General features: G+C 52.9%; 1 protein-coding gene across 7 annotated transcripts in view; it reads right to left on the bottom strand.

Moving 5' to 3' along the window:
- Nucleotides 1-21,463, bottom strand: part of Baiap2 (brain-specific angiogenesis inhibitor 1-associated protein 2) — a 66,867-nt gene that overhangs the window by 7,908 nt on the left and 37,496 nt on the right. For 5 of the 7 annotated variants that reach the window (XM_006531966.4, XM_006531967.4, XM_006531968.4 and 2 more), the window contains exons 4-11: nucleotides 18,025-18,086; nucleotides 17,411-17,482; nucleotides 16,749-16,886; nucleotides 5,027-5,179; nucleotides 2,128-2,352; nucleotides 1,785-1,986; nucleotides 1,185-1,386; nucleotides 173-241 (exon numbers count right to left, since the gene is read on the bottom strand). In XM_006531966.4, the coding sequence (XP_006532029.1) occupies nucleotides 173-241; nucleotides 1,185-1,386; nucleotides 1,785-1,986; nucleotides 2,128-2,352; nucleotides 5,027-5,179; nucleotides 16,749-16,886; nucleotides 17,411-17,482; nucleotides 18,025-18,086 (1,123 nt within the window). The remainder of the gene's footprint in view (nucleotides 1-172; nucleotides 242-1,184; nucleotides 1,387-1,784; nucleotides 1,987-2,127; nucleotides 2,353-5,026; nucleotides 5,180-16,748; nucleotides 16,887-17,410; nucleotides 17,483-18,024; nucleotides 18,087-21,463) is intronic. The other 2 variants (XM_006531969.4, NM_001037754.3) reach the window with 1 other exon arrangement.

Below are 21,463 nucleotides of genomic sequence, written 5' to 3'. Positions count from 1 at the left end.
TCCACCTGCATTCTTCCCAGCATTCCCAGGGCTCTTGGGACCCGCCTTCCACCCCTTCCACACAGTCTCAAGCATGCAGTAGGACCTGAGATGGCTCTGAGGGGCAGAGAAAGAACTAGAAATTCTGCCCAGTTTTGTGCCCAGGGGTCTCAGCCCTAGCCAGTATGCTTACCTCATATGCAATCTGTCACTTCCGTCACTGTCCAGGACCCGGGTGTAGGAGAAGGGGAACCAGCCCCGCCTAGAAGAAAGGTGCTAGGTGAGACTCCTGGATCCATTGCACAGGCCCTCCAGATGCAGGACAGGAGCCTGTCAGATCCCAAGTCTCCCCAGCTCCCCAGCCTGTCCTAATCCATATGTGGAAGGATAGGTGCTCATGTTCCAGAGAGCCCAACGATGTGGCTGGGGCCCAGTCCTGAGGCTGAGGCAGTCCAGCTGCCCTGCCTGGTGGAGACATGGTCTGACAACCTGTCCCTCCCTGACACATAGCTCACTACCATGATGGTCAGAGCTCCAAGACCAGGAGACCACTGGGACAGAGACGGATACAGCCTCCTATCCTTCAAGGACATTTTTGAGGCTCCCTGCTGGGCCACAGCAAAGCTCAGTTTGTACCTCATCTTGGCCACAGCTGCTTAGACATCTGTGCGGAAGACACACCTAGACAAAAACTACTTTTTTGGGGGGGGGTTGAGGGGTGCCTCTAAGTGGCACCAGCATTGGCTGTTCACCCCATATCTTGTAGTAGGTATTAAGTTAGGCAGAGCTGGGTGGCCCAGAGACTTGGTGACATTGCTGAAGGCTATTCAGACCTATAGGAGAGTTTGGTATGTGTGGGGGTGGGGGGATTGGTCAAGTCTGCTCTGCCGGGGAAACCACAGGCCCTCATCTTGGAATAGCCAAGTATGCCACAGCGAATATGCATTTAGAACATTGTGCCAAATAACAGCAAAGAATGATCAAGCACCGAGAGGCAGAAGTAGCGGCCTGTGGCTTGGATGCTAAAAAGACTGGGCTAGTAGGGAGAAGGCGGAGGTCTGTGGCATCACGCCGTCCCTGTCTCTCCTGCCCAGGTTTCCCATTAGGAGAGCCTGTGACTGAGAGCGCATCTGAGTGCTGCCACTCCCTCATGATTGTGGAAGAGGACAGGCTGCTTTAGACTTTCTCTGTGGGTGGGTGCTCACATCTTGGTCTTCTCACTCTCCCCATAGTGCCAGCCGTCACGGGCCTCAGGCACTAGCAGCGTGATGAGGTCGCCCTCCTTGAAGCTCAGCAGAGTGCTATTGTCACCGGCCGCGTGGGAGAAAATGGCCTTGACCCGCATGCGGCCATTACGTTCTAGGCCAGCTGCCATGGAGCTTGAACGTGGCAGTGTCTTGTTCTCAGCTGCCGAGACAACGGGTGTGTATGTGAGAGGGCTGTCCACGGCAGACAGAGCCGGGATTCAGGTATTAACAACAGTCATGGCGCAAACACAGGAGCTGCCCATGATCAACTGAAGCCCCTCCACCCTCTAGCCTGTCTGTTTGCTGAAGACAGGGTCCTGGTCTCATTCCACCGTGCCACACTCCGAATCGATACACACTACATGCTCACACATGCGTTACATATCCAGGCACATACCATTAACAGGTATTTGTAGACATGCACATAGGCATATGCACGCATATACCATGCAAAAACACATGTCTGTATATATACCTACAGACATACTTGCACAGTCAAGTGCACGCACACGCACTCACAAGCCTTGGCTTCTCAGCCTAGTACCCTCAGGCCCTTACTGGTGGCATAGCTGTTCTTCGGCGTCACGCTCTTGCGCACGGGGAGTGTGTTGGAGTACGAGTCGCTCAGCTTGCTTTGAGACTGCGGGGGAGACAGGGATTTGGGCTGGGCAGCCTTTCGGTCAGCCCAGGGGTTGTAGTCCTCGCTGTCCGGGCCTGCGACGCCATTCATGACAGGTACATTCTCCTGAGCAGACATCCGCTGGAGGAAGAGGCAGGGGCAGGGCGTCGCTGGGAGCCAGCTTGGGCCTGGGCTCAGCGCATTGGGCTTGCCCTTTGGAGAGCATGCTACCACCCCAAGCAAAGGGAGCACCCACTAAGCTTCTAAAGCCCCAGGACTCACCCCCACAAATGGTGCCAGCTCAGGTGGCACTGGCAAGGGCTTGGCTCCAGGAATGGGATCTGAGATGACCAGGTTGGACTTGGAAGCTGACAGGGCACTTGGAAGGATGGAGCCATTGCTATTGGCCATCTGTTGCATCAGCTGGACAGCACGGTCTGGGATCTTGTTGGGGTCGGCACAGGCTTGCTGCCACAGAGGCAGCTTCTGGGCCAGCAACTCCTTGCCCTGGAGTGGAAGACACAGGACAAGAAGGGTGTCAGGGGCAGCACGGGGTCCTGCAGGCACAGTCCATAGGTGTCTCCCTGAGCATCACCACCGTGCATGTGTGGCCTTGCCTGGCCCTAGTGTTGTTCATCAAGGGTTCTTCAACCAGAGGCCTTGCATCTCGAAAAGGGATACTTGCTAAAAAGCACTTATGTGCTAGGTCGCTGAGAGAACACCAGGGTGAGATCAGACCAAGGAGGCTGTTCTGTCCCCACGGGCCTACAGAATAAAGAATGGATGGGCTCACACAGCCCCAGGATAGGCAGCTCTTTTGTGGGCAAAAGTACACAGCAGCAAGGAAAGAGGTGAGAGAGGGGTTAAAATTGGAGACAGGTCAGAGCCATCGAGGCATGGTCAGGACAGGAGGCTAGAGATGTGCAAAGGTGGCCTCTGTTGGAGAATGTTTGCTAATTGGATCCACCTCTATGGGGAAGAGCTTGGCTTGCCTCTGGGGCACATGAAGGCCTGTCTCAGGCACAGTCAAATCCTGTGAGCACAGAGTGCACACAGGGAGCTGGGTAATGGTGGCACACGCCTTTAATCCCAGCACTCGGAAGCAGAGGCAGGAGGATCTCTGAGTTCAAGGCCAGTCTGGTCCATAGATTGAGTTCTAGGACAGCCAGGGCTACAGAGAGAACCCCTGTCTTTCCCCACCCCCTCCAAAAAAAGTGTTCACCGGATGAGGGAGCACAGACATGACACAGAGTTCTACTTTTAGGATCTTGTGTCTATTTGAATTAAGTCAAAGGCCCAAATGGGCAGTGCAGCTATGCCTGGCATCTGAGCACAAGTAGGGTAGGCCTTGCCCCTGCTAGCCATTGGACAGTGGGCCTGCAGTGCTGCAGAGGGTCCTGAGATGGCCACATTTATAGGCCGGCATTGAGGCCTGTCTTCAGTGCCTGTATGCAGCAGCATGGCCAGCTGCCTACTTAGGGAGGTCAAAGCTCTTCTTCCCAGACCTGACACTAGGGGCACAGATATAACTGCCAGCCTGAAAGCACTGTGCGGGCTCACTGTGTGCTCAGTCAGGTAACTGCCAGCCTCAAAGCACTGTGCAGGCTCACTGTGTGCTCAGTCAGGTAACTGCCAGGAGAGAAAGAAGCCTGTGGGCTTGTGTCTTCTTGAGAGCAAAGGATATCGGAGGACCAGAGCAGAGGCTCTAGGTCATGTGTGTGTGTGGATGTGTGAGCACATATGACAGTGGGAAGGACACATGTCAGTGTGTATGGTGCCAATCTCTAGACCACATTCACTCACAAGGACATATACAGGGTCTTCATGTTTGGCTGCATTGATTGATTACATCTATGCTGTTAAATATTCCAGGGCACACAATCTGACCCCACCTCAGCTCCTACAGATGCTGTGAATGACAGGGCTCTACTCACCCCAACATGTTCTTAGCAAGAGTCTATCATCCCGATCCCTGGGGGTTATGGGAGCCCTCTGCATGCCTTAAGCCCGAGCCACACAAGCAGGGCTCATGGCAGACCACCCTGGAGGACTCAGCTCTTCACAGGAACTTCCTTTGTTCAGCAAGGACGGGCCAGGTCCTGGAATGTGGCACTTCCCAGAAAGTGTGTGTGTGTGTGTGTGCATTTGTGTGTATACACGTGAACATGTATGTGATGGAAGAGAGCAGAGAGAGAAAACATGGGGGGAGGTGTTTAGTAGGGAGCACTCACTAGACTTGGTGGAAGGGGGTTGGTTTCTCAGGGGTCAAGGAGGGACCAGGAATGGCAGACTTAATGAGTCACCACAAACCTAGTGCTTGATAGCACCAGAAAAAGTGGGGGCAAGGAAGGACTCTGAGGACACCATGTGACCAGCTCTGGGTTGAGAAGAAGGCACCTGGAGCTAGGCAGGACCCCACAGCTGCCTAGGAAGTGTGGCATGGGATGAGAGTGCCCAGTTTCACAGGGACAGCCAAACTATGGCAGCCAATAGACAGTATGCCAGGAAGGTCCAGAGTCTGGTGACATGGTCCGGCCTTAGAGGCTAGAAGTCACCAGTATCATGGCTTGTAGACCCACTAGCCCGTGGGCCACCAGGTGTTCAGATGGGCATAGTCAGGTCTGAGGAAGATGGAAAGCCAACCCTTCCAGAGCCCGGGGGACTGTGTTCCTCCCTCCCTAGAATGTCATCAGTCTAGACCTCAGCTAGAGCAGAAAAGCCAACAGTGATTTAAGAATTCCCAGAGCCAAGCTGGGCGTGGTGGTGCACGCCTTTAATCCTAGCACTTGGGAGGCTGAGGCAGGCAGATTTCTGAGTTGGAGGCCAGCCTGGTCTACAGAGTGAGTTCCAGGACAGCCAGGGCTATACAGAGAAACTCTGTCTCGAAAAAAAACAAAAAAACCCAAAGAATTCCCAGAGCCCACGCCTGGACTCTCCTCAGCAGACAGTCTCCTAAATCATCCAGCAATTTCTAGTGTAGGCCTTTAAAATGTCATGCCCTCTGACCTGGCAATTCTTCCTCTAGAATTCTGTTCCTCAGCCTGAGGTGTTCAAGGATGGCAGTCCCACTATTAGTGGCCACTCTGGGAGCTCAGACACTCACAGACAGTCTGGCTCTGTGAACAGCTAGTTTCCGCCTGCACCGAGCAGGAAGGCCCAGCAGCCCACAGTCCTAGCTCACCTTGGAATGGTAAGCAGCAGAGTTCTTGGCCACAGCGCACTGCTTTTCCACCAGGAAGCAGAACCTCCTGCGCTCCTCAGTGAGTGCTGTCTTGTAGCCGTCAGACACGTAGTTCTCCAGCTCGCCCTGCTTATTGCTGATGGCATCGATGTACTGGGGACAGGATACAGAGGAAACAGGTCAGTGAGCACACGGCAGATCCTGCTTGGGTTTGGGCAAATTATCCAGCCATCCCTGCAGGCCTGCCCATGCTGCCCAGGAGGTTGTCCCGTGGAGACATCTCCAGGTGGAAGGATCTCCAGGCTTACAAACATGCACTGTGAACAGACGGGAAGCGTGCACATGGAGCCAAAAACCAACACTGGTGCTTTCCTTGGTCACTTTCTACTGAAGCAGGGTCTGCCACAGAACCTGGAGCTCATGGAACCTAGAGCTTAGCTTGCCCTGGGGAGACGTCTCCACCTCCCAAGTGCCGGGACAACAGGTACCTGCTGCCATGCTTTATCTGGCATTTTTGTGGGTGCTAGGGATCAGAACTATGGTCCTTACACTTCTATGGCAAGTGCTTTATCCACTGAGCCATCCCCCAGTCCCCATACAAATCTATCTTTGAGCCTCCATGTAGGCAGGCTAGCTTTGAACTATAAGTCTTAGTTATGCCCTGAGCATGAGGTAATCTTCCTGTCTCTGCCTGTTATGCTGGCATTACAAGCGTGTGCCATCAATCCCAGCATTCCTTGGACTTCTTCCTGAGAAGGGGAAGGAAAGGTACCAGTGGCAGGCCATCCCTTCCAGGCTTCAGCTCCATGAAGCATAGAAATGTCAGCGTAAGAGGGGGGGGGGCTCCTGCAGTACGCTCCCATGCCCTGGCTCTACTGAGGCTCCTGTCACCTACAGTTTCTTTTGCCTCAGAGTCGTAGCTCCAGCAGCTATAGAATGGTCTCAAGAGATACTGACTGAGGAGACCCAGGGAAGCCTGCTGCTGGAGAGAGAGCATGGGCACCCACCACTGAGGATGTGGAGAGCGGAACAGGTGAGCAAGCCTTAGATTGTTTCATGAATATCATATGCAGGTGAAGAGAGGCCTTCATCAAAGACATATGGATCACTATCCCTGGGATAGCATGTGCCTGGTGAGGGGTCTTCACCATAGAGCATGAACTGAAAAATGACCTATCCCTCGCCTTTTCATCTGGGTTATCTGGGTTTCACCTGGGCATCCAATCTGGGTGGCCTTGGGAGCCCCCTCAATCCTCAAGATACTCTGGGCTCAAGAGAGATATGTGGTCAAATGATTCCATAGGATTCTGAGAGCACTGCTTTCCCCAAGCCCCATCTAAAGACGCAATCCCTTTGAAGCCCCTGAGGTCACAGGTACTTCTCTGGCCACCAACAGCGGTCTTGTCCCAACTACTCTTGAGCTTCCTGGGGGAAACATAACCTACCCAGGAAGGTTCTTGTCAAAAAGCCCAGGACCAGTGCAACCTCCAGACCTGACTATCTATTCTGAATGTGCCAAGACAGAGGGGTAGGGGAATTCAGAGAGTCCAGGGATGTCAACTTCACAGGGACCAGGGAGAAGGTGGTATCAGGTGACATTTGGCAGTTGACATTTAGTGGGGATAGTCACAAACTGTAAAGATAAAGGGATTTTGGGGATGGGTGGATGTGCTGACACATACCATGAAGACAGACGTTCCAACTGGAAGTGTATAGCTCAGTGGTAGGCGCCTGCATAGCACAGGAGATGCCCTGGGCTCCACCTCAGCCTGGCACAGAGGTGTGTGCTGCACACCAGCATTCCCAGCACTCCTGAGGGTCTCCTCAGCGATATAGAGAATGAGGCTCACCTAGAATCCCTGAGATCTTGCCATTTTAAAACCAACCAACCTAAGAGAATGCTCCTGCCTCTGTGTTTGTTTCTGTTTGTCACTGCTGAATCCTTATCCACCTGCCTAGAGAACCCACATCCTAGGGACCCCCATACTTGGCTGGGGTGGTCCGTGGCAGTGACTTGTATCAGTTATATGTAGTTTACAATTTGAAAGAAAGCCTCAATCAATAGATAGAAGCCATCCACACCAACAGAAACCACTGGACAGAGCTATGCTATAAGAATGTGTGTGGAACTTGGTTTCATAGCTAAACCTTACTATGATAATCAAACTGCCCAAGTGTCAAGGAAGGGTCTATTTACACCCAGGTATACGCAGACGCCTCTCTAGTGCATCTCTTGCGCCCACCCCTCTTAGGCTGAACTCCCACCAGCCTGGAGCAGCTGTTGCAGAAGCGCTTCCTAAGGCGACTGTCTTCCAGCAGGGGGCAGGCCTGAGCTGCCAGGGTGCTCACAGCTGACTCACAGCCACCTCGGCGGAGCTCTGACTCAGCGTGGGTGGGCGGCTGAGCTGTGGGCGGCAGAGGGGGTTGGAGCAGGCTGTTCCCTTAGCATCTCCCCACACAAGGCTCAGCTGGAGGGACAGAAGAGGGGGAAGCCCAGCTGGGTGGGGGCTGGTCTCCACCGAGGCTATCGGTGCCAACTCTGCCTACCAGCCAGCACCAATCTCTCCAAGGTCAAGGCCTGCCATACTCACACCCTTGCCACCAAACCTACACAGATTGCTGCTTCTGCCCTGCAGCCCCACACTAAACTCCTGCCCTCCCCACTGACAGGACCAGTCTGAGAAGGCCTGAGAATAGGTCTTGGTCCTCTCAAGCGGCAGCAGGGCCCAGCCATAAGGTCTGCCAGGTGGGACTCAAGACAGTTATTGTAACAAGAGAAGTCAAAATAGCAGGTGAGAGTGGTGTTCCAGCCTGACAGTGGGTTCTGCTGCTGTGATGGGGGGGGGCGGGGGGGGCGCGTTCCCTCCTCCCTCTCTGATCCTCTTCTCTCTTCTCTCTCCTCCACAGCGTCAAGTACTTTTCCTTCGGTTATGCAACATGCGCCTACCAGGGCTTCCTGCTCCCTGAACCTCCCCTGCACTCCAGGGTCCTCTGGGAAGTAGGGGGTGGGGCACGAGTCTTGTTGCCCCCACAGGAGCTGTGCTGGGAGGACTCCAGGGAGTCTTGGAGGAGGCTCAGCCTGGGTGTGAGCTCCTTCCCAAGCTTTAGAGAAGAGTGGTGGGATGAGACCAGACATACTCTGGGTCAGGAAGGAGTGGGCTATTCTCCAGGAGAGGAGCACACCTGCCAGTCACCATATAGGGCTTAGCACTGGCCTCTTGGATCCCACTCATTCCATCCCAGGCATCAACTGTCTGGTGCTGGGGCTCTCTGGTCTTCAGGGCTGAACTAGGCTGTGAGTAGAGTTCCTCCTATGACTCCTGTTCCTCTGGCACAGGGATGGACACACGGACACACACACACACACACACACACACACGTACACACACACACGTACGTCTCAGCTTGGTGGCCAGCTAAGGAACAGTCAAGGTTCTGAAGGCTAGGGTGGACCCTTGCGCCACTGCCCTTTCCAGAGACTTCTCAAGGACAACAACAGGCAAAAGGGCTCAGCAGCAGAGTCTTACAAGCAGAGCCGAGGTGCTGTGACAGGAGAGAGAAGGTGCCAGTGATAATCTGCATCATTTCGTTATCTTGGGACTTCAGAAAAGAGGCACCACTTGGAACGGTCACCTAGGACATCAGCATAAACCAGGCCACAAGGCCCCCTGGGTCTCCTTGCCCTGAGAACAGCACCTTCCAAACTGAGGCCTGAAGCCAGCCCACCAGCAGCAGTTTCTGGGTTTGTAGGCTGCGCACTACCTTTACAGAGGCTTTCAGCTCCCTGGGGTACAGGGCACCGGTGTGGGGCCCGGCCTCATTAGCAGGGTCTGACAGCCTGAGTTAGGAGAGCATGGCGTCTTATTTTTAAGATTTCCATTTACTTATGCACCCCCAGGAATAAGTGTAACCTCACAGGTCACACTTCTGCACCTAGGGGTGGTCCATGAAAAGGGGAGGGGACAGAGCATCAGAGCAGTGCACTTAGAAGGACTTTAAAATCCCCAGCTTGAGGGGGGTGCAGCTAGAGCCCTGGACCACATACCAGCCTGGGATGGCATCACCAGCTTCAGCCTGACCTGGGAGAAGGTCCTAAGGCAGCAGGCAGCAGCACAGCGAAGCCTGCCATTGACATGTGGCTGCCACTTCTGTCTAGGAATAACAACCGACTTCCCTGACCTCCTTTTCCAGGCCACCGGCTCCTCTCAGACAGCCCACAATTTTGCCAGGAAGATCCTGGAAATCTGGACCAAGTGAAGTGTCAACATGCAAGGGAGACAGCAGAGGACAGGGGATGGGTGGTGTGAGCCTGCAGGGGTCTAGTCTCCTCATCACTGGAGTGAGCCGAGCACTCCAGTGTGATGCGACGGCTACACTTTCCGGAGAGCAGAGTAGAAAACACGACCCGGGCCTGCACTGCCAGTACCTTGGCATCGGGCCATTTAAAATGGCATAAAGCCTGTCCCCCAGTGGCCAGGTTCCTGCTGTCCCCACCCACCCCACATTGCCTCACAGCTCCTTGCTTAGCTGGGTGCTATGGAAACAGCACTATAGAAACGCCCAACTGAAAGCATTTAAGACCCACAGAAACAACGCTCCCACTTAGTCACCCAGCACAACAGCCCTGTAATCTGAGAAGACAGAAGTGATTGGAAAGTGTGTCTCCTCTGCTCCAGAGCCAGCCGGTGACTCAGAGCAGGAAAGGATGTTCCAGAAAAATCCACTGACCACTGAGGCGCCCCCATAACTGTCAAACCCCTGGGCTGCCCAAGGTCCCCTCCAGCTTATGAATGAGTTCATGAGGCTTGGTCCCACTGTTAGCACTTGGGTAATGACTCCTTCCCAAGGAGGGAGACAACTCAGAAGCTACGCTATGCTGGGAGGGGTGGGGGTGGGGAACAGCAAGCACCTCGAGTTCCATGTTGTCTGAAGTCACTGGGGACCTGAAGCCATGGAAAGACCTTCTCTAGTCTGAAGGGCCTGGCACCCAGGGAAATGTAGGAGACAGCAGATGTTGCTCATGGGTGGACAGGGTTGGCTGGTGTTTCTGTGCTCAAAGGCTGGCAGATGGCAAGACTGGCTATTCAAGTACAAGGAGCACTGCTACAGACTAAAATGTCCCCGAAAGTTAATGTGTCAGAAACTCAATCTTCAAAACCACCTGCCGACAGAACCAGGTAGACTCAAGCGAGGGCTGCCCCCGGGAGGTCCCCGGAGCTAGGTGTGGTTAGGGGTGTCCCCAGGACAGCATGAGTAGCTTCTTAAGGACAGGACCTGGCAGTCTTCCTCATCTGACCATGTGATGCTGACCATGTGAGACCTCACTGGAGGCCAGGCCTGTACTTGGCTGACTCTGAGATCCAGAGCTAACAAGACCTTCTGCCCTGTGTGCTGGGGTGAGGGCACATCGCCTGCACCACATCACACCCTGGGCGGACCAGCCTCTGCTATTATATGCTGTGAAGATCTCAGCTCTGGTTATTTTGTGTTTGCTTTGTTAATTACACAGCCCTTTAAATAGAAATGAATTGCTCCCTCTCTCAGGCCCTTAGAACAGGCAAATCCCACAAAGGTACACAAATGAAGACTCCAGAGGTGCCAAAGCCACCGGAGCGGCCCCTGTGTCATGGTGAATAGACACCCAGTTACCTAGTCTTGGGAATCCTCGTGGGGGTACAGTGAACACGGCATCAGCACCCTCTAAGGCAGGCACCTGTCCAGAACATGGACTACTTCCTCTTGTAAAACAGCCAGCCCTTCCCCTTTCATGTCCTCTCAGAGAGGACCGAGGACAGCTTTCCTGCAGAGAACCTGGCATGTTTTCTGCCAACAGTAGGTCCGTGTACGGACAGTGGGTCAGGCAGAGCCACTAGAGCCTTCCACAGGGTCACATTGATTTCAGAGTGATCTTGACTGGAGTGAGGCCTGCCTACCAACTTTCAGCTGATTTTCTCTGGGCTCTTACCTTTTGGGGGCTCCAGCATGAAGCTGTGCCTCAGCTGCCTCTCCGTTAGCACCCGGAATGAGTGCAAGGGTAGGGAGAGGCAAGCTGCTCTCCAAGCCCAGACACACCTAAGGTCATCGCATTGGCAGGCCCCCCTTTCTATGTCTCCTAATGCCCCGCTTCCTCACACTCTACTCTGGAGGGTGAGGGCCAGTTAAGTGGGGAGATGGCAAGCCACACAGCAGGAAAAGCAAAGGCAGTGTGACACTCTCAGAAGACTGTCATTTGCAGACAGCCTCCTACCTGTGCCTGCCTGTCTTGTTCTAATAAGAGCTAGGTTGGGGGAGGAGTCAAATAGGACAAAACCAGAAAAAAAAAATCAGACTGGAGCACAATGGCACACCCAGCTCTACCCAGGGTGCTGGGTATGGGCTGCTCAGGATCGACGTGGTGGAAGGGCGGGAGGGCGGCATCAGCATAGCCACCTAGTCTCTGCTTAGGTGTCCCCAGAATACCAGCTGGCTGGGCAGCTAGCTGCTACCATTACCGGAGGCCAGCATGACCACTCAGGTCCACCTCATCCCTGGGGGAGGGAGGAGGACAAAGGCTGACAGAAGATATCTAGGCACCTCTCATACTCTGGGGCTGCTCTCCCCAACTTACCACAGGGTGGCTGAGTCATGGGTGCCCCCCCCCCCCGCCATTAAGAGGAAAGTGAGAGTCTGGTTTGCCCTGAAGCCTCAGTGTGGCTTTTACTTTTCATTTTCCAAGAGGATTCTAAAGGGATGACCACATCCCTCAGTTTCTGAGCTTGGGACAGAGGCCACACTGCAGCCATCGCATGTCCACTGCTCCCCAGGAGAGCACCTTTCCCGACTCATGTGTGCAGGTGCTTCCCGACGCCAGCCAGGCAACCCTGTGGTGACAGAATGTGTTGGAGGGGAGGCCATGTCAGGGCAGTACCCATGGGCGGTGAGTGATGGATCTCAGAACTTCCCTTTTCACATAAAACCACCCGCCCCAGTTAGTGCCCCAAGTACTTCTAAGCTCCCATTCTCTGACCTATAATTAAAATTAGTTTTCTGTGGAACTCTCAACATGGAAGCTTAGTTCTGAGCAGTTCTTAACCGTGATTGGCTGAGTCCATCCCTGAGCCCAGGTAGCCACCACCTGCAAACCTGGACAGTGCTGCTGCTGGTGCCTGTCTCCTCCCCACTCTGGTTCATCTGACAACCTCACATCTCCCTAGCCCCAAGCTGCTCCATCTCCTACAACCTTGGTCTTCCATGACCACCCTTCCAGTAAACAGGCTGACTGTCCTCAGTCCAGCTTGGGGCAAAGGTCTGGCCACTGTCCTAAGTGGTTCAGCCTCGGCAGAGCCCAGAAGCAGGAAGACAGTGGGGGAGGTCAGCACCCCTGAAGGCTTGTCACCGTGAGTTCCAGAGGCCCATCCCCCTGACATTCAGCATCCGCGGGCTCTCCCTGTCAATTCCTTCCTAAGAACTTTGAGAACGCATCCCCATGCTGTTGAGGAAGTGTCTGAGCACCAACCATTCAGTGGCCCTATTCCCAACAGATCAGTGGGACTAGGTCTTGAGACACACTGTTCACTTCTCAGGGTCATGTGAAGAAGGGAACCATGTTTAGTGAGCACAACCTAAGGGCAACAATGTGCATACCAGGGCTGCTGGGATTGAGCTAGCCAAATACACTCACCTCTTCCTCCAGTGGCAGCTGTTGTTAGGCTCCAGGCTCTGGAAAGGCTCATAGATCCCAAGCGGGACCTCTGTGCCTGTCACAGCATGTCCTCCACACAGATGTCCATCCTAGCCTACATCTGACTATCTGAACCCTAGGTTCACCATGGTCTGATCCTGCTAGGTTCCGGCCAAGCCAGAGGGGGCACAGAGTGGAGAAACCTCAGATGCACAGGAGGGAATCTCAAGGAAGCAGGAAAGAACTCTCCACACACAGGTTGACCAATGATGGTGCCCCACACATTTGAACCCAGCACTTGGGAGGCAAAGGCAGGTGAGTCTCTGTGAGACAGAGGGCAAGCCTAGTTTACAGAGTGAGATCCAGGACAGTCAGGGCTATACAGAGAAGCCCTGTCTAAAAAACAAACAGACAAAAAACCAAAAGCCAAACTAAACCAACCAAACAAACAAAAACTAAGCAAACACACTCTTGATATCCAGGGCATGGAGTCATTTCCCATTTCTAACAGTTCCCACCTTCCTGGTTAACTCAAGTAGCAGTTCCAGGAGCTCTAAAAGAACAGAATCCCACCCTCACCCAAATAACAGACTGTGGGCATCTGTGTTAATGCTGCCAGTTATCCAGCGGTCCAGTGGACAGAACATTTCAAGAGCCAGCAAAAACCTCCATGTCCCTACCTGAGCCCTACTATCTTCTCGGCTACTAAAGTCACCCCTGCAGGCTAGCCTGGGAGGAGTTAAGAAATGGGGAACCATAGAAGCAAAGGCTCTTTCTTAGTAAGCAACACCTTGCCAAAGTCTTTAGACCCAACCATGTTGAGGCCAGCCTGGAGTGGTGGGGCCTGATCAGGGGTTGAGCCACTGTGGAAGGTCCAGGCCCTGCAGAGGGAGGAGTGGGTTCAGTTCAGCTCCCCTTAAAGGGGAAGATGCTGCCATGCTGAAAGGCCTCAGGTCCCTGCTCAGCTGCCAGCAGCCACACTCTATGCATAAACTAGATGGAATTCCTAGACGTGTTTGTAAAGGCACTGGAAGCCTGTAGGACCCGCCCCATGTCAGGGAAAAGAGTTCTTGCGTAGCCTGGTTGGTAAGGCATCCCAGCAAGGCTGACAGGCTACTCTAATATGGTGGCCAGCATACCTTAACTTAGCTGAGAGGAACCAAGACAGTCAGACATCAAACACTCTCTAACCCTCCAAGAATATCACTGCCTGTGGGCATCAGAAATACCATCTCTGGTGCTCTCTTGCTACTCTCAAGAAACAGTCTGGGCTGGTAGTATTACTGGCCTACACACAGCTGTTTGGAGGAAGAACCCAAGTTCAAGACTTGCCTGGGTTGCAGAGTGATTTAAGGTCAGCCTATGCAACTTAGGCAAGTCCTATTTAAACAACAACAGCAGCAGCAGCAACAATAACAACAACAAAATATCTATCAATATAGATGTATGGACAGATAGATATGCTCAGAGGTAGGGCACTTATTTAACATACAAAAGACCCTAGGTCAATCTCTAATACTCCCCACTACACACAACACAGCCTGTCAACAACAGCAACAATTATATAAATCCAAACTGACACAACTGAGTAGGTTCAGGCTACCCACTAAGGAACCTGCCTCACGGTGTTCAAGACCAGAAGAATAAAGGAAGGATGGGAGGTGGGGGGGGGGGGGGCGCTTCCCTAATGACCTGTCATGGCAGCTTCAGTTCTACTGCCAAACATTCTGTGCTCAGTGCCTACAATATCCTCACAGGCAACAGGAGCCACCTTCCACAGGTGTGGAACAGAGTGACAAACTCACACTTGACATGGACAGACTGAGAGCATGCCCAGTGCAAGAAGCCACACTCAAACCCACGGTGTGACTCAGCCACAGCTGATGTCTAGAACATGAAGAGCTATAGAGACAAAAAGCAGGTAGGTGTTCCTGGGAAAGGAGAGTAGGTGACAGGGGTGGGGAGTCGGAGCAGGTGGGGGTGAACACGGCTGCATACGAGGTTCTTCTTAGGTCTGTAATCTGTTGCAGACTGCTTGTGTGATGGCTGTACAGCTCTACAGCTATGCGGAAGCCCACTGAGTTTCAGTGTGTTCTGTAGTGTGATGAGCAACTAAGGCGCTTCCTAGGAGGAAACCAGATGAGCCGGCTTCTACCACTGGGCATCAAACTGGGGCCCAGAGGGTTTCCTCTAGGTTGTGTACTTGCACATGGAAATCCCTCCTGCATGGCCCATGTCTGTTGCCCAGGTCTCCTGAGAGCAGAACCACCAAAGGCAGCAACAGCTGGACACTGTCTGGTATGCATCTGTGCCTCAATCCTGCAGCTCACCTGAGGAACCTATTCAAGAACAGCTCAAGATGGCTTAGAGCAGCCTTCTGTGACAGACTGGGCCTGTGCGTGTCTGTCCTTGCAGGCAGCCATACAGTTGGCTGTTACAAAGGATTAGAGGAGGCTGGGAGATAGCTTACTTGTTGAAGGGGTTGCCTTACAAGTGTGAAGACCTGAGTCCCTGCCCCAGAACCCATATTTAAAACACAAAAACAAGGGGCTGAAGAGATGGCTCAGCGGCTAACAGCACTGACTGCTCTTCCAGAGATCCTGAGTTTAATACCCAGCAACCACATGGTGGCTCAAAACCATCTGTAATGGAATCGGATGCCCTCTTCGGATGTGTCTGAAGACAGAGACAATGTAAGCATATATATAAAATAAATACATCTTTAAAAACAAAATAAAACAATAACAACACAAAACCCCTGGGTGTGGTGGTCTGCACTGGTAATCCCAGCTCCTGGCAAGGGAAAGACAGGCTTCCTGAGGCTCACTGGCCAGTCAGCCTAACCTACTTGGCAAAGCTCCAAGTCAGCCAGCCAGACTCTCAGAAAGAAGGTGAAAAAAGCCTAAGGAGAAATGACACCTACATACTCTTGTGTGTGTGCCTGCACATATATGTACCTCCACATACACAAACATGCATAGATATGATCAAAACAAAGACCCTAGACTCAGAAAAATATGTTTGAGGTGGGGAAGACACACTATTGCCCCTTAGCAGAAGTTGTACGTATAAGACAGCAGTGGCCAGGGTGGTAGGGTTTCCTGCTATTGCAACAACTTAACATGAAAAATGCTGTCCAGGCCGGTTCTCTCCTACAGGGCAACTGGGTTCATGGCAGAATTCCCTGTAGGCCTATGACATCCCCTATCAGGCCTGCATGTGCTTAGAAAGGACTCTTGTAGGCCATCATGAAGCTGCTAACTGGCTTAGTTACGATCAAAGGAGTACAGTTTGGCGTCCTCCTCCTCAGCCCTTCCCACTCTCCTGAGTCCAAGTGGGAAGCTAGGGCACCACAGGCACAAGAGGAACATCATAGTCACGTGGCTTGGGCAAGAACTTACCTGGGTGGTGGGTGCTACCTGACATTACAGGGAGGAGTGGGGATACAGACCCTGGAGCCACACTTTGTCCTCTCCAGGCCCTGTGGCTGAATTTCCTGGTGTCTCCTCTACAACACTGGGCATCCTGTAAGATCCCTTTTTATCTGTGTCCCTAGGGCTGCAAGAGTAGGTGAGGGGTTTCTAGGCCTACTCAGCATAAGGACACTGCCCATGGTTCTGATATAAGTGTCAGTCTGGCCACAATACCCTAACTTGATCAGCATGCAGCGCTGTAGTGCTCAGAAGCCTCCTGAGCCATCTGCTGTAGGTGACTGTGACTGGCCAGCCTGGGGTAGGTAATCACAGGCTGATTAGAATAGCAGTCTGGGGTCTGGCTCTGGGCAGGAATCCAGAGGGAAGACTTAGTCTGAGCCTCTTGTCAGTAGCCAAACACCATTCCAGCATCTTTGCTGAGTGAGCTAAGCAGCCCTCTACTCAAGGACATGGGGACTCATTCCGAAATCCAGTCCTGCCCTGCCACGCCACACCTGGAAGCTCTCCCCCTCCTTTGACAGACACATGGTAAGCACACAGGTAGATGGGGAGGCTTTTCCTTACTAAGAGAGGGCATGAGGTCACAGTTGGACTTTAAGCTCCTGTGTGCAGTCAGGAGCAGACCTACCTGCAGCTCCTTGTCTGAGTACTTCTGAGGGTTCTTACTCCCTTGGCTCTTCTTGCGGAGCTTCTTCAGCTCAGCCTGACACTTGTCCAGGGCGTCCCCTTTGCTCCTCTGTTCCGTTTGGTATTTCTTCAGTGCAGCCTGGAGACCCAGGATACAACCACAGGGGCCCATGAGCCTCACAGGAAGCTTGATGCTCCCTCCCCAGTCCTCCCCACTCTCCAGCACAGCAGGCTCCAGATGGCCAGACTGAGGCAGGAGGTCACAGCTGCAGACCTCATTGTCTTCCTCTGACAGAACCCCAATCTCTAAGAACAAAATTAGACTTGGGAAGCAGCCTGGCTTCATTCCTTGCCCCTAACAGTAGGCACAAAGCTATAAACTCATGTGGTGAATACTACAGTAGCTTTGGCTAACAGGCAAGGATAGTAAGGCATGAACAGGGGACTCATGTGGGTTTTACAGAAAAAGCCAAGTCATCAGCTATATGGCAAGTGGCTGAGAGGCACATGGAACATCAGATGCAATGGGTTCTTCTCTAGGCCACTAGCATGGAAGCCCAGAGGGGAAAATAATCCTTCAGGCCTACGAGACAGATCTCCAGGCAGAGGCAGGGGCAGGCTTGGCAACGGTGGCCCAGCAGGTATGGCATAGGCTGTACTTACACTTAGATACCTGGAGTCCAGTTCTACTTTCTGCTCCAGCTGCGTGAGCAGCTCATTGTGAAAAGACTTCAGCTGGACACAGGGAGGAAACAGACAGTTAGGCAGCTCTAAGGCATGGTGCACGAGATGGGAGCAGAGCCAACCTGGACATTGGTACCAGGAGGCTCCTAAGGGTGAGGACTGGACAAAAGTGTTAAATAATCAAGTCTGTCAAGGTCTTGACATCCTACCTCCCTCCATCCTCCCTTTGCTGGGTCATTCAGGCAAGGGCTAAAGGAGCTGGGGCAGAATCCAGGTGAGTATCTGACTTTACCACCCATCAGGATTGGGACCTGGCTAGGGCTATCACCAAGGCACAGGGGATTCTTCCATGGAGCCACCTCCCACTGACCCATCACAGGTCCCTGTGTCAGCTGAGCATTAGATCCTGGCTCCCTTTCTTTTTACAGGGCCCGAGACCATAAGTCATCTTCCTGGGAGATCACTGTGGCTATGGAAGTCCCAAATGGACACACAGCTGTAGCAAACAGCCAGTCTTCTTCACTGACACCTGATGCCCTGCTCACTATGTCTGCTCCTTGAACCCATGGAAGAGGTCCCACAGCCAAACTCACCGTCTCTTCCAACTGGTTCTGGATCTGCCGGTGCACCTCAGCCATCTGGAAGAGGACGTCCCCTGGAGGAAAGAAAGTGGGTTAGAGATTTCCAATCACTGTGCCTACACCAGGGCTAGACACTGGACACCACAGACATTCTGTGACTCTAGACTCTAGATGGGAAGGGAAGGAGGAACAGAAAAGTCTAAAATGATGATCGATTTGTGACTGAGTTAGAGTGCCTGGTGTCCCGTGGGAGCACTAATGTCCAGCATGAAGCACATGCTCCGGACAGACATTGCTCAGGACAGACATGTGATAGACATGTGATAGAAGAACCTGTGCAGATGGGCTCTTCCCTTGGCACAGCTCTGAGAACAAATGAGCACCTACACAGACCTCACACTCACTCAGACACCAGCTACACCTACACAGACCTCACACTCACTCAGACACCAGCTAGCCAATGATGTCCTTCCTGAGCCCCACACCAGAGCAGAAACACCTCCTAGTATAGGACACAGGGAATTAACTACTGTCTCTGACCCAAGGCCTCTCTGCCAGAGTTCATAAGAAAAGAAATAAGAGCTAAATGGCACTCTGGGCTTGGCTCCTCATCTGGCTCCAGCCTCTGGAGGAGGAGCTAGTCTCAGAGCCACTCGCTTTGGCAGAGTGTGCCCTTTGTACCAGTGGTGCTCCAGTGACTCTGGGATCAGCGGGGCTGGTGGGCCCAGAATGGCTGGCAGGAAGGGGGACTGATGCTTTGGACCAGCTTCAGTGGCCACAGAGCACTGCTCATGGGCGTGGTGTGGGCGTGGATCTGGCCCCATAAACACTTTTCAGCACATGAGCACTTCAGGGGCCCTGCTGTGCCCGGCCTACCTATGAAGAGAAGCTAAGACAACAGAGGCTCAGCAGCTCAGCAGTCAACGCCATCTTGGCTTTTTCAGCCTGGGTATCACCTAGCTCATTCCCACTTGCCTCTGGCACACACTCCAGGCTAGACTAATGTCCGGTTTTTTTCTAATGTTGGGCTGAGCTGAGCCTCCAGCCGTCTGCAAAGTCATCACTAAGCTGACACACACCCATCCCCAGCTTCTGACAAGTATACAACAGAGAGAGAGAGAGGCAAAAGAAACAGCCCCGAGGACCAAGGGCCAGGCACACTTTTTTTCAGTCCAACAGTGACTCATCAGTAGATCCCAGCACCTACCTCCCACTCCATGCCTAGAGATGAGGCCGAAGGGTCTTGGTTAGCTACTTTGCTGTGTTCTTGACCCACAGTGTGCCCTCCTGTTGTCAACTGAGCCTGAGACCCTAGTTCCTCTTCTTTTTCCAGGGCCCTGAGACCTCGAGTCACGCTCAGGGTCTCATGCTTAGTTGTCACAGGGGGGCATGTAATGGGTCAGGTACAAAGGCACCTAAGACAGTAAGCCCGCCCGCCCGCCCTCTCTGCCACAGGCCCGCCTCATCTGTAAAATAAACGCCCTCATTTTCTCGTATGTGGAGAAACCCAGCAGTCTCGCTCTACTTACTTGGTTGGCAACTATCTGTTAACTCCCTTTGAGGAGTCCCAGATACTGGCTAGTGCTGTGGACATAAACGAGGAGAGCCTATGCCTGTGTCTGAAGCTGGAACCCTTTCAGATGCAGGCCTTTTCTCCCAAGGAGCCCTCCTTCTGGCACCCACTATCACCAGCTAGAAACCAAAAGGAATCCTCTGACAACTTTCCTCTAGGACCTCAGCTTCCCTCTGGGAGTTCATCTAGGACGCATGGAGGTCAGATTCTTGGGAACTCTCTTAGTCCCAAAAGTTGTTTTAATATCAATGATCACAGGGACCCTGAGCACAGTACAGGTTGCCTACAGCGGCGAACACGGCTTGCAAGGCTATGCCAGCCAACTGGCCCCAGTCAGCAGAAAAGAACTCTCTAAGTCAGCAGGGTGGTCAGTGGCCCATGGTCAGACTTACCCTACCAGCCCCACTCTGCTTGCCCACCACCTCCCTGCAGTTCATCCTCTGTGGGCAAAGGGCAAACTCAACAGCTGCCTGGAACTTTGTATAGACCATCTAATTTACCTGGATACATGTACCTGTGGCTGCCAGGGCTAAAAACCTCAGCACAGCTATCTGCCTACCACCCTGTCCCAAGAATCTATGACCACAGGCCTAACACCACACTCCTATAACACAGGGGTACAATAGTCCCCCCAGAGACTGAACTCCTAGAGATGACAGGGCTGTCATATGGCCAACAGGAAGCTGTGATCACAAAGTCAGTGACAACCTACACACAGAGAGACAGGGCAAGTAGCCTCTAAGGTTTGCCAGGTCCCTCTGAAAAGGATGGAAGTCCCATTTGTAGCACACTCTAGATCTGGACTCTAATGTGCTTGAAGGGACTGAGGCAGCAATTAATGTGAAGGAGCCTGGTCTCTTATTGCTGGTTGAGAGGCAGAGACAAGAGGGTGAGGCCAGTGTAAAGAGGAAGGCCACAGGCACAGGCACAGGCACAGTCCCCATGAGCAAAGGCCTTGGTTACCACTGACACACACGCACAGCCATGCTGACTTTCAGCAAGCTATTAGGACAGTGTCGCTCATGCTCAGAACAGGGCTCAAAGGAAACCCAAAGTCACAGATGAGAGTTTTCTACACTCAGGCCAGAAGCCACTAGCACGCAAGTCAGGACAGCCATGTGAGTGAGTGGCAGATCCCAGGATCCTCTGTGCTTTTCTGCAACTGTAAGTCCTGTAGGATGGAAACCCACAGCCCTTATGACAAGGATGAATGTACCTGGGGAAACTCTCTTGGCTTTCTGCATCTGTAAATCCTATAGGATGGAAACCCGCTGCTCCGTGACAAGGAGGTACCCAAGGAAGCTCGCTGGGCTTTGTTTGACCACACTCCCATGACTCAGAGGGTCTTGGATCCACCTTCTGGCTCTCAATGCCCCATAGACACCTGGGAACGGACTATAATTTTACCCAAGTGGAAAGCAGGTGACCACAGTGGGCTCAAACTCTGGCCTGGGCAGGGGAACCCACTGGAGTCCTTGGCAGCACTGCACTACTCTCTCAGCTTTGTAGTACATCCACTCTTCCTTTCTGAGGACAATGCCATACAACCAACTCTCAGAAGGCTACAGGGTCTACAAGAGGAGGGATGGGGCAGCAGCGACCAGACAAACTATGCACTTAGCTAGAAGTCTCTCTATAGGTTGGTGCTCTCTGACCACATTCTTTAGGCCCAGAATTATAAGTCAATGTCAAGACTGAACAGAAAACATTCCCCTACCCACAAAAGCAGCACATGCCAACTCAAGAAGAGTAGAAACTGGTATAATCAGGCAGTGATGCCCAAGGGTGTACCAAGTTTCTCACAGATTTTTGTTCAGGTGATGGGTGTCAGACCCCACAGGACAACAGTTACCATTCCACATGGGCTGTGTCAACCCT

This window comes from Mus musculus, chromosome 11 (genome assembly GCF_000001635.26).
Source record: "Mus musculus strain C57BL/6J chromosome 11, GRCm38.p6 C57BL/6J".
NCBI classification, from domain to species: domain Eukaryota; kingdom Metazoa; phylum Chordata; class Mammalia; order Rodentia; family Muridae; genus Mus; species Mus musculus.
Note: the sequence above shows the minus strand (reverse complement) of the source record. Positions and strands in the feature narration are given on the sequence as shown.